General features: G+C 33.2%; 1 protein-coding gene and 1 pseudogene across 1 annotated transcript in view; both read left to right on the top strand.

Moving 5' to 3' along the window:
* The window catches only part of LOC130823124 (protein NRT1/ PTR FAMILY 8.3-like), a 13,557-nt gene extending 8,246 nt beyond the window's left edge, over positions 1-5,311 (top strand). The window contains exons 4-7 of the mRNA XM_057687743.1: positions 2,449-2,554; positions 2,654-2,871; positions 3,134-3,690; positions 4,207-5,311. Coding sequence (XP_057543726.1) covers positions 2,449-2,554; positions 2,654-2,871; positions 3,134-3,690; positions 4,207-5,029 — 1,704 coding nt within the window. The 3' untranslated portion in view covers positions 5,030-5,311. The remainder of the gene's footprint in view (positions 1-2,448; positions 2,555-2,653; positions 2,872-3,133; positions 3,691-4,206) is intronic.
* On the top strand, positions 5,312-11,846 carry LOC130823225 (protein NRT1/ PTR FAMILY 8.3-like; annotated as a pseudogene).
* The last annotated feature ends 1,945 nt before the right edge of the window (positions 11,847-13,791 follow it).

The following is a 13,791-nucleotide window of genomic DNA, read 5'->3' as shown; positions in this document are numbered from 1 at the left end:
TAAAATGTGATAGAACTATTAAAATAGTGTGGGTAAAAATTAAAAAAAAATAATAATAAAGACATTTTCATTAAAAAAACTGTAAAAAGAAAGTACTATCATCCTTCGGCCAGAAAAAGTATTATTTAATAGGTCATATTTTTTTGGGCTTTTAACGGAAGTTATCGTCATTTATGTCATGAATTAATTCAATATGCGAAGTCATGTTTTGGACTATAATATTAGTGGTATGAAAGTGGAAGGATGTCAATAGCCACACTCCTCTTGACTCTTAAAAAAAAAATTAAGTCTGGGTCTCCTTAGCTTATTACCAATGTAATTTAAAAATTAATCATAGTAATTTTAAATTGTGTAATATATATATATAATATAATAATATGATTGAGAAAATTACTATCTTTTTAGTTTTTTTTTTTAATAAACTGTCTTTTTAATTTCATTATATAAATTAGTATTGTTTGACTCACCTAATACAATAATATACTTCCTTTTGATTTTAGTAGTACAGTTTTTATTGTAATTATTGTTTATTAACTGATCTTATTTTGTATGTATTTTTCCATATATAATGTAAAACATAGTTAAGTGATATTTTATTTGATTCGTCTTAATTTATATTTTTATAATATTAAGTTTTTAGAATTTTTTATCATACAAAATTAAAAATATTAAAAATTACAATCATTTATTAAATAGCGTAAAAAATAAAAATGTAGCAAGTATTAAAAACTAGAAAAAGTATATACTGTATGCTATAAAAATAAATAATATATTATATAAATAATATATTATATACCATCAAGTTGTGAATTCATAAAAACTAAGCCATGTTGAATATAAGTTTGGAATCAATTTTACACACATATATATATATATATATATATATATATATATATATATATATATATATATATATATATATATATATATATATATATATATATATATATATATATATATATATATAATGCTTGTATTGTTGTTCTATCATGGATTAGCTGAACAAATGAAATCTGATCATCTTTGTAAAAAGTTTGTTCATTTGGAATTTGGGTGATTATTTCTTGAGTATTTGTCATCTTATTTTGTTGACTTTTTATAGAAGGATTATGTTGGTTTTGTACACTGTATTCTGTATTAAAGAATTGTTTGATTAACTCAAATTTTTTGTTCTGACATTTGTTGAATTAGCATCAAGTAACCAAAGATTAAACTTTTGGTTGTAGATTCTTAGTTCGTTGACAAGGTACTAGAAATTAAGGTTATATGATTGATTTTCATTATCCGTTATTAGTGTCAAGCACTAACTAATTAAAAAGGTTAAGCTGATGGTTGATATGTTATATACTCTAACACGCCCCTTCACATGAAAGCCTTTTGGGCTAGAACTGTAGATGTAACACAGGCTCTTTTCATATTTGGTGCGAAATATTCCATTTGAATTTGAGGGGTGGTTGAGATTCGAAACTGTAACCTCGTCAAATTGGCTTCTGATACCATGTCAAGGAACCAACTCAACCAAAAGTTTAGCTGATGGTTAAGGCCTTAAGATATGTTATATAATCTAACAATTAGACTTAAGTATTGAGTAAGACTTATGTTGCATCCATAATCCATATACAAAAACTCTTATGTGAAGAAGCACGTTAGAGTATACTATAATATATCTTGGGCCTTAACCAAAAGTTTAATTATATATTCTATCAATTAAATTGATGCCTCATTTGGGATGGAGTTCTAGTGATATTTTGATGAAATTTGCTATGTCATTTTAATGGGAACGAAATTCTCTTCCAAAAAAATTAATTTTTTTTCTTTATAATTTTTCACAATTATTAAGTACCGCCTTGCTAATTGGTAATGGATGAAAGTAAATTTTGTAGCGAATGAAAAAATAATTAGAGTAGGATAAGTGTGGCGAGAATAAGATAATTAGCTTTGCATGCCACCTTAAATTTGAGAAGTCATCTTATGTACCAGAATAAGCTGTGTTTTAATCTTTATGGATTATTTGTTAAAGTGTATAACTTATCTTGGGGCCTCAACAGTCATCTCAAGTTTTTGGTTGAACAAGTTTACTTTACATGATATAGAACCAATGTGACAAAGAGGTCACAAGTTCGAATCTGAATCACCACTCATTTAAAGTGGAATATTTCGTGGCATGTTAGAGTATATATGGCATGTTAATTTAGCCAACTAATTAAGGAATGGACGTGCTAGATTGCTAACATTACTGTTAGCTTAACTTATTCATGAGTTATTTCTAATCAGCGAGTCATTAAGATGTGATATTACTATTAGATTAGCTTAATGAAGAACAAGTTATGATCTAATTGAGCTTATTACCAATTTATGAATCCATTTGGTCTTATGGGAATAGATAATCCGTTGTATATATTCTGCGTAAATCTTTGCAAATTTTGATTGTTTTTATTATATCCTTAGGAGAATAACATTGATCAAACCACTGGTGATGGCTCAGTTGATTTTTACGGGCAACCTGTCCTTAAAAGCAAAACCGGAAATTGGAGAGCATGCTATTTAATTCTTGGTACGTTGAAATTGGAATGGCATGCTAGTTTTTTGGTGACATTGTGATTTTTATCTAAATGCTCGTATCTTAACCTGTTAATCGCCCTTCTATTTTCAGGTAACGAGATTTGTGAACGTCTTGCTTTTTATGGCGTCAACACAAATCTGGTTAGTTATCTCACCCAAAAGTTGCATGAAGGAAATGTCTCTGCTGCAAGAATAGTCTCTACCTGGTCAGGAACATGTTACATAACTCCTCTTATTGGCGCTTTCTTGGCTGATGTGTATTGGGGAAAGTATTGGACGATTGCTGTCTTTTCAGTCATTCATTTTAAGGTACATAACAATTGCTAAAGTGTCCATTATCAACCATGCAAACATTAAGAAAATAGGGTGTAGTGGTCGCAGTGGTGGATCATAAACACTTTATGTGGGGTGACCAACTTATTATTAGACCAAACGATATAATAAATTTAAGGGAGGCCATAGCCAACCGATGAGAAGGTTTGCCATGATGGACGTACGCCCTCCCTTAACAAGTCTCTTTTATCCTTTTCAAGTCTCCTTCTCATGTGACCCTTGTGCTTGTATGTTGCAGGGGATGTCTACTTTGACTCTATTTGCGAAAATTACCATGTTTAAGCCTGCTGATTGTGAAGGTTTGATTTGCCCATCCGCTACTCCATCACAGTACGCAATAGTATTTGTGGAACTTTATCTTGTTTCCCTCGGGATGGGAGGAATTAAGCCATGTATCTCATCTTTTGGTGCAGATCAATTTGATGATAATGATTCTTATGAGCAGAAAGAAAAGGCATCGTTTTTTAATTGGTTTTATTTCTCTATAAGCATTGGTTGTCTGATAGCAAGTACTCTTATTGTATGGATACAAGAAAATGTTGGATGCGACATTGGGTTTGGAATTCCTGCCTTATTCATGGCTATTTCCATTATGTTTTTCTTTTGCGAAACTCGTCTTTACAGGTTTCAAAAACCCGGGGGAAGTCCCTTAACAAGAATATGCCAGGTTGTAGTTGCATCATTTTCGAAACTCGAAATGAAGGTTCCAGAAGATAGTCGCCTTCTTTATGAGACTTCGGAGGTAAATTCAGCAATTGAAGGAAGTCGAAAGCTAAAGCACACAGAAGAAATGAAGTAAGTTTCTCGACCCTTCCCCCCTATGCTTTCTTGACATTTGTGTATGGTGATGCAGTAACTAGAGTAATGCGGTATCATACCACCAGATATCGGACGAAAGCATGGGATATCCCTTGAAATCACTAAAAACGGTTTTTTTACAGCTTACAATCCAGGAAATTAATATTCGTCTACTATATGTTAGTGATAGGTATTCGGATACCTCCCTCCAATGTGAATGTAGAGTTATATCAATAGGATTGGCTGAAAATCCCAACCAAAATGACCCTCGCATCCTCGCAAAGGCTACAACATGATCAGGCCTTCAATTTCACACCATAATCAGTCGACTGTCGATGTTATGACTGTTAACTTTAACAGCCACTTTTGATAGCATTTTTTCTGAATTATCACCTAGAAATCCTTGATCCTAAGTTTTCTTTCCCTTTTGTTCTCGTATGTTTGATTGTTAATGACCATTGTATAAATATTATATGTATAATGATCGATCAAGTTTACCATGCATCCTTACAGATTCCTAGATAAGGCAGCGGTATTGTCAGCAACCGAATTGCAAACGGGGGATTTCTCCAATAGTTGGAGGTTGTGTACCGTAACACAGGTCGAAGAACTAAAGGTGTTGATCCGTATGGCTCCTATTTGGGCAACTTCCATTGTCTTTTCAGCTGTTTATGACCAAATGTCGACTACTTTCATCGAGCAGGGAATGGTTATGAATAGAACAGTAGGACCCTTGCTAATCCCAGCAGCTTCCTTATCAACCTTTAGTATCTGCAGCATTCTTTTATGGGTCCCTTTCTATGATAAGATTCTTGTGCCTTTAGCTCGGAAATTTACTGGGAATCCAAAGGGGTTCTCAGAGCTACAAAGAATGGGTATTGGCCAAGTAATCTCCGTTTTATGCATGTTAGCTGCCGGCTTAGTAGAGCTCAGACGCCTAAACTTTGTCGCAAAACTAAGTGTGTCAAATGAGAGAACAACATCCTCACTCAACATCTTTTGGCAAATCCCGCAATACTTTCTAATGGGCGCTTCAGAGATATTTTTCTATATCGGAAAGATGGAGTTTTTCTATGATCAATCACCTGATGCCATGCGAAGTTTGTGTACTGCATTCTCGCTCCTAACATCTTCACTAGGAAGTTACTTGAACTCCCTAATCCTAACGATTGTAACAGTGATTACGACTGCTGGGGGTAAATCTGGGTGGATACCCGATAACTTGGACAACGGTCATCTTTACAAGTATTTCTTTTTGTGGGCAGGTCTCAGCTTGGCGAACCTGATTGTGTATATTTTATGTGCCATGAAATATAAACAGAAGAAGACTTCATAAAGATTGTGTACAAAATGATTGATGAAGCAGTTATTTGATCATTCTTAGGTTTCCTTCTAACTCTGGCAAAGTGTTTGTTTAAGGTTACGAAGAATAGACTCGTGGTCTTATAAATATCACTCCACATCACAATTAACAATGCCAATGTTTTGATGGTGCAATATACAAAGAAATGCTAATAGAGTTAGAAAGAAGAAAACTGCCTTTATCTTATGTTGTGTGACCTAATACATAAAACTTTAAGAGAATATGAATTTGCTTTTTGTTTCGGATAATTGTAGAATGGCGCAAGGTAATAAAGATCATAAGTTTTCAAATGAGATAGTCTTAAGGTGAGATATATATTAGGTTTGCTTAATGTATCTTAAATTGAAATTGGAAATGGTATGCTAGTTTTTGTGTGACATTGTGATTTTTATCTAAATGCTCGTATCTTAACCTGTTAATCCTCCTTTCATGGCTCTTCTATGTTTAGGTAACGAGATTTGTTAACGTCTTGCTTTTTATGGCGTCAACACTATTGGCTCTGTTAGGTTTTGATGATGACTATACTTAATATAAACAAATGTTTTATTGAGATTGTATGCAGGTCGATATCCGGTCTTGGAAAGGATCGTTGATAGTGCCTATGACTCAATCTATGAACGTTGTACATGTCAAAAGAAACCAAGGAAGTTAGATAAGGTATATCGCTTATGATGTCAAATGTAGACAAGAGGTCTACTGTTCCCAAGTTTGATGATCTAACGTTACTGGAAAATGGAGAGACAGTGCATTGTTCCCAGACTGGATTCTAGAGAAGTTACGTCTGCTGGAAAATTCCGATTAATATATTTTCTGAATTTTTAGTTGACGTATTGATTAAAATTAATTTGTTGCACTACTTATTTTAATAAATTAATTGGAAAAATATTTTATAACCACCTTATAATAACCAACTTTTTTTTAAGAGTGGAAATAATCTCTCCTTATTTTTCTCCTTGAAAATAGGCTTGTATTTTGGATCTAATTAAGATAATAACTACCTTGGCTATTTTTAGAGGAAAATGAGTCGTGGCTTTTTTGCTTGTGCATCAAGCTTCCTCTTATTTATTTTTTATCACAAAAATAAGGAAATAATCATCGGATTAATTGTTTAGATCTAAGATCCACTAATTCTCCTTAATCTTAGGAATAAGGGAGTAATGGGTGGTTGTTCCCCTTTTTATAGCTGCTTGGGCACCTATATATAGGGAACTTCTGTTTAACCGAAAGGAGAAGAGTTGGGAATCTATATGAGAGAACAAATTAAACAAGAAATATTTTGTTCAAAAATTGTCAATTAATTTATAATATTTTCTTGTACAACTCTTTAATTTTTATATTTAGGAATTTATCCTTTGTATGGGTTTTTTAAAGAATCATTGTAACTAGACTTGGGTAAGTCTAGGGGGGAATTATAAAGCTTCGAGTGAAGCAAAAAAATTGGAGAAGCTTCGAGTGAAGCTAGAGAATTGGAGAAGCTTCGAGTGAAGCTAGAGAAAGAGAAGTTGGCCTAGTTAGAGAAGCTTCGAGTGAAGTAAGTAGAGTTTGTTTTATGTAATTGTAACGAATTGCCTAAAATATATTGGAGAGTTTTGAAATCCCGAGGGGTCGTGGTTTTTCCTTCTATTTAGGCTTAAAAGGTTTCCACGTAAATTGTGTTGTCTCTTTTACTTTTTCGCATTAAGTTTAAGTTTTAATTTTTCAATCTAATTCCGCAAAAACAGGGCTAAAATACTTAAACTTATTAAGACAACAATTCACCCCCCCCCCCCCCTCTTATTGTCATTCCCATCTCTAACACTTTCGACAAACACAAATCTGGTTAGTTATCTCACCCAAAAGTTGCATGAAGGAAATGTCTCTGCTGCAAGAATGGTCTCTACCTGGTCAGGAACTTGTTATATAACTCCTCTTATTGGCGCTTTTTTGGCTGATACATATTGGGGAAAGAATTGGACAATAGCTATCTTTTCGGTGATTCATGTCATGGTACCAACTAGTAGAATTCATTCTAGGTAGTGGTCGCAGAAGTGGATGATAACCGGTTTCTAGCACGTCGTTAATATTAAGAACCAAGTTATACAAACAATATTTATAAAACACCCTAATACAACTATAACGAGTAGAGGTAAGTCAGGGGTCGAACCACGAGGACAAAGCTAGAGAGACTAAGGACTTGATGTAGGGAGGTAAAGGGATGAGAGGGTGTATAGACTAAACTACGAAAGCAATAAACGAGAAAATATAAAACTAGGGATAAACGACAAAAGACAAACGACAAACGGGGATGGTATGGATCCACCCTAGGTCAAGGTCTCATGGAAAGCTAGGTCAAGGAAGATCGAACGGTAATCGATCGAGACACTCAAGATAGCGAGGGGAAGTTTGTGACCCTATAAGCCACACTAACGACCCATAATCACCCTATGTCTCTTGGAGAGTGGCAGGACAAGATTCGAATCGAATATCAATCCAATCAATCAACAACAGCCTCAACCCTAACCTAACACATGAAGAACAATCACCAAACCTAGGGTTTCACCAAACCGCAGCCTCTAAAGGAACTACTCAGACATGCTAAAGACTACTAAAACAAAGAAAATAAATGAGAACATGATTGAAAGCATTGAGAGCAAGAAGTAAATAAACCAACAAGAAATAAAAGAGAAAGCAATAAATGATAGCAGGTAATGAAGAACAAGAAAGCAATTATTGAACAAAATACTCAAGCAAATGTAAAGAAAGCAAGTAAAAGCATTAAATGAAAGTATTGAAAGACAAGAAAGCAATAAAAGAAGAAATAAACTTACATAAACCAAAGCTTGAATGAAAGGAACAAAAGGAATGTAAAGATACAAGGCTGAATGTAAAATGAAAGCAATAAATCTAAGCTAGGGCATAAATGAAAGATGAAAGCAATAAAATTGATGTTCTAAGTTGAGAGGGAATCTCTAAAAGTAGGCATGAGTATTACATTCAGAATAGAAGGGTATATATAGCCTAAGAAATAAGGAAACAATAACCCTAAAACATCCCACGAGGTACAGCTTGAGAAGAGTGAAACACGCGTAGTTTTTAAAGACCATTCAGCCGAATTATATGGGCATTCGCCCAAATGAACACTCATTCGCTCGAGTGAAGTTTCATTCGGGGTTTTCAGGGGTTCGTAGCTTGATTCCATGAGTTTCGAAGACTATTCGCCCGAATGGTGATTACATTCGCTCGAACCACAACTGATTCGATCGAATAGGTTTTTGTTCGGCCTTTCCAGGGACTTTCCTTGCTTTGTTTGTGCTTCAACACTTCCATTCGGTCAAATGGAATGTTGGTTTTCCTGAGCCATAAGTAATTCGACCGAATGAGTGGGAATTCGGCCATTCCAGAGCTAGTTCTTTGCCTCGTCGATTCTTTGATGTACACTATGGCTTCCAAACTCTGCGAGGCTTGTGTGAATGGCTTAAAATGCATGCTTAAGCCTTGATACATGTGTCTCATCTTCCATTACGGTGCCTAAGCCTCAAACTCGAGCTACTTGATCTCGAAATCTCCGAAAATACCTGAAATGACCTTAAAACACCTCGGACACAAGAAGAAGGTAAAATCGAGTGGAATATGTATATAACCAATGTAAAACAACGAGACTCGACACTATAATGGGGACATAATGTGCTCTAAAACAAGCACATCAACTGCCTCCAACCAAACCTTTGTTGGTCTCTAGCAAATGAAAGCGCTAGGGACATAAATGTGCTTGTATGTTGCAGGGGATGTCTACTTTGACTCTATCTGTGACAATTACCATGTTTAAGCCTGCTGATTATGAAGGTTTGATTTGCCCATCCACTACTCTATCACAGTACGCAATATTATTTATAGGGCTTTATCTTGTTTCGCTCGGGATGAGAGGAATCAAGCCATGTATCTCATCTTTTGGTGCAGACCAATTTGATGATAGTTATTCTTATGAGCGGATAGAAAAGGCATCGTTTTTTAATTGGTTTTATTTCTCTATCAGCATCGGTTGTCTGATAGCAAGTACTCTCATTGTATGGATACAAGAAAATGTTGAATGGGACATTGGGTTTGGAAATCCTGCCTTATTCATGGCTATTTCCATTATGTTTTTCTTTTGTGGAACTCGTCTTTACAGGTTTCTAAAACCCGGGAGAAGTCCCTTAACAAGAATATGCCAGGTTGTAGTTGCATCATTTTCGAAACTCGAAATGAAGGTTCCAGAAGATAGTCGCCATCTTTATGAGACTTCAGAAGTAAATTCAGTAATTGAAGGAAGTCGAAAGCTATCGCACAGAACAAATGAAGTAAGTTTCTCGACCTTGACATTTATGTATGATGATGCAGTAACTAGAGTAATATGGTATCATAGCACCAGATATTGGATGAAAGCATGAGATATCCCTTGAAACAACGCAAAACGATTTTTTTACAGCTTACAATGCAAGAAATTAATATCTATCTACTATATGTTATTGATAGGTATTCGGATACCTCCCTCCAATGTGAATTTAGAGTTATATCAATAGGAATGGCCAAAAACCCAAACCAAAATGGCCCTCGCATCCTCGCTAAGGCTACAACCTAGACTGTTGATCAGGCCTTCAATTTCACATCATAATCAGTCGATTGTCGGTGTTATGACTGGTAACTTTAATAGCCACTTTTGATAGCATTTTTTCTGAATTATCACCTAGAAATCCTTGATCCTAAGTTTTCTTTCCATTTTGTTCTCGTATGTTTGATTGTTAATGACCATTGTATAAATATTATATGTATAATTGAAATTGTCCAAACCAACATAAACAGTATAATAATACTTTTCACAACACAACGGAAGACTTATAGTGGTCTGGACTGAATCCGCCCTGTGATTCGATCATCACAGTAAACTAATATCAAAGTTATAATTGAAACAGTCTAAACAAATTCGAACAGAAACTTGCTCAAATAAAATGAACTTCACTCTCAACTTTGAACATGAATCAAGAACCATTTAAGAACTTGAAAATTTAAAACATTCAATTTATACTTAAATAGATTAGTTTGTGAGTTACCTCAATCACCATTGAAGGACCTTTCAACTTTCAATCTTGAACTTCAATTTGAATCACAAAATCCCCAATTTATACCCAATAGTGATCAACATGCATAACTTTAATATTCAAACAAGTAACATAAATCAATCTTAAATCATACTAGTAAATATAGTAAAGATTATTCAAATAAAACTTTTAATTTGAAAAGCCCCAAATCAAATTATAAAAACCTTAACATTTAAATTTGAAAACAAAACAACAAAAGAGAGAAAAGTGGTTACCAACAATAAAGGGAGAAGGTGGTGGCACTGTCGGCGCTGGTGGCTAGCGTGGTGGTGGTGTTGGCTGAGCAAAGAGAAAGAGAAGAGAAGGGTAGCCATTGTTGAGAGTTTGAAGGTAAAAAGATGATGAGGATGATGAGAGAAATGGGGAAGGGGTGTGTCGGTTAGAAGGGGTAAGAATGGGTTCATATTTGGCTTTGACCCATTAAAATCTATTAAAGTCGTCTTATCGTGAGACAGTCTTATATAAGACATGCTGTAAGGGTATAATAGGCGATTTATGAAATAAGTAATTGGTAGTATAAATAAGGATTGCATTTAGGAATTTATTTTTCAATACTTTATTTAAATTCATTTTTGTAAATATAAGATAGTAAAATCAATTAATAAAATGTAATCAAAATACACTTTTATAGAAGTGTTATTTATATAAATTTATACATTAAATAAAATATACCTCTTTCTTGAAAATGATAAACAAATGAAATACTTGACTCAATATTATCAAAATAATAATATTATTACTTGAATTAACTTACTTAATAACCCCAATCAGCTTAATAAACTTTATAATTAAGCTTTATTAAATGTAGCCTATTTTAATAATGATCGATCAAGTTTGCCATGCATCCTTACAGATTCCTCGATAAGGCAACAGGTTTTGTTAGCAACTAAATTGCAAACGGGGGATTTCTCCAACAGTTGGAGGTTGTGTATCGTAACATAGGTTGAGAACTAAAGGTGTTGATCCATATGGCTCCTATTTGGGCAACTTCCATTGTCTTTTCAGTTGTTTATGACCAAATGTCGACTACTTTTATCGAGCAGGGAATGGTTATGAACAAAACAGTAGGACCCTTGCTAATCCCAGCAGCTTCCTTATCAACCTTCAGTATCTGCAGCATTCTTTTATGAGTCCCTTTCTATGATAAGATTCTTGTTCCTTTAGCTCGGAAATTTATTGGGAATCCAAAGGGGTTCTCAGAGCTACAAAGAATTGGTATTGGCCAAGTAATCTCCGTTTTATGCATGTTAGCTGCCGGCTTAGTAGAGCTCAGACGCCTAAACTTTGTTGCAAAACTAAGTGTGTCGAATGAGATAACAACATCGTCACTTAGTATCTTTTGGCAAATCCCACAATACTTTCTAATGGACGCTTTAGAGATATTTTTCTATATCGGAAAGATGGAGTTTTTCTATGATGAATCACCTGATGCCATTCGAAGTTTGTATACTGTATTCTCGCTCCTAACACCTTCACTAGGAAGTTACTTGAACTCCCTAGTCCTGACGATTTTAACAGTGATTACGACTGTTGGGGATAAACTTGGGTGGATACCCGATTACTTGGACAACGGTCATCTTTACAAATATTTCTTTTTGTGGGCAGGTCTCAGCTTGACGAATCTGATCGTGTATATAATATGTGCCATGAAATATAAACAGAAGAAGACTTCATAAGAATTTTGTACAAAATTTATTAATGAAGCAGTGATTTAATCATTGTAACGAAGGAATAGACTCGTAGTGTTTTAAGTATCATCCACATCACAATTAATAAACAATGCCAATGATTGCAAAACACAAAGAAATGCTAATAGAATTAGAAAGAAGAAAAATGTCATTATCTTATGTTGTGTGACACAATACATAAAAGACAAAGTGATGAAAAATGAACACTTACTAGCTATTCAAACAGAAGAACAATTTAAGAGAATATGAATTTGCTTTTTATTTGGGATGATTGTAGAATGGCGCAAGGTAATGAAGATCATTAAATTTCAAATGAAACAGTGAGGTGAGATAATTTATGTTGGATTTGCTCTATGCATTTTAAATTAATCAATTATAATCTCAAATTGATTACTTATAATTTTAAAGTGGTTATTTTTTATAGGCTTTAAATAATCACTTAAAATCTTAAATGATCACTTATTGTCTGAAAATGATCAATTAGAAAAATAACTAATTATATGAATTGGTCTCATGATGAGACGATGTCATTCAATATTTGTTGTTGAAAAAGAGAGAGGTATTATTTTTGTATTTTAATGTATTTTGGATATTTATATATTTTTTATGGTGATTCAAAATGAGTTAATTGGACATTATTTTTGGAAAAAATCGGTTTCTTATTGTTGAAAATCATGAACATGGCCCTACATCAAATGTCAAATTCTATGATTCATTAGCCATTACAATTTACAAGTAGGTTTGACAAAAACTAATAAGCCCCCGATAATCTGAGAAAATTTGAATAAAATAATAAAAAATGCGTAAAAAAAAAATCTAAAAAACAGGTATGAGAGAAACGTAATTCTCAAAATAATCACGTTAATCTTCAAATCTAGGTTAGGAGGTTATTCACTGTTACTAATAGCGGACAATTTTTTGGGCTGACTTTTTAACTTAGTTCAAGTAATAGCTGCTGTTAGTAATAGCGGGCCATATGCGAACAAAAAATTTGGTTAAGGTATGGGAAAATTTTGGTTATTAACAGCGGGGAAGTCAAAAAAAGTAAAAAAAAAAAAGGTCAAAAAAAGTCAACTCAATCGCCTCCTGTTAATAAGAGCGGACGATTGTTTAACTGACTTTTTTTGACTCAGTTTTAGTAATTGTTTGTTGTTATTAACAACGAACAAACTCTATACCTTAGTGTTGGGCTAAAAGTGCTTATTTTGAGAAATAAGTTTTTCTAATGCTTATTTTTTAGATTTTTTTTCAATATAATTTTACTTATTTACTTCAAAATTTTCATAATCAGAAATGAGTTTAGGCTAAGATTTTTGTTCCAATTAACTTAACGGATCGATACGCTCTGATCTATTTATTTGTGTTAGGTCAAAGTTAAAATTTTAAAGCTCAAATATACTTGTATAACCTATTTAATTATACGAGATATCTTTGAGTCAAATCAATCTTAATTCATTTAATACTTACTTCGTTCCATTATACTTGCTACATTCACTTTTTACGCAAGTTAATGTGTTATTTTGATCTTTTAAAAATTGAACTATGCATATCTAAAATTTATAAAAATTAATATTATGAAAGTATGTGGTTAGATGATTCAAACAAGATTTCACTTGACTATATTTTTTATTACACATTAGCCGCAATATATAAAATAAGTTTAAACAATGAATAATGTCAATAATTATAATGCAGCTAGTATTTCATATCAGAGAAGTATTATCTTATTTGTAGATGTAAAAAAAACAAACTCATAAACTAAGTTTTAAAATTGAGGTGTACTGAATAAGATGTAATTAATGTTAAAAATCCTGAAACGAAAACAAAAAAAATGTAACAGATTAAGTGGATTGTATCATATTAACCTAATTTTTATTTGAATAATATCTGATTCATCAATAAAGAGTCATACGACATTTACATCAGAGATAAA

Source organism: Amaranthus tricolor, chromosome 9, assembly GCF_026212465.1.
Source record: "Amaranthus tricolor cultivar Red isolate AtriRed21 chromosome 9, ASM2621246v1, whole genome shotgun sequence".
NCBI lineage: Eukaryota > Viridiplantae > Streptophyta > Magnoliopsida > Caryophyllales > Amaranthaceae > Amaranthus > Amaranthus tricolor.
The sequence above is the reverse complement of the archived record's forward strand: the minus strand, read 5'-3'. Positions and strand labels throughout refer to the sequence as shown.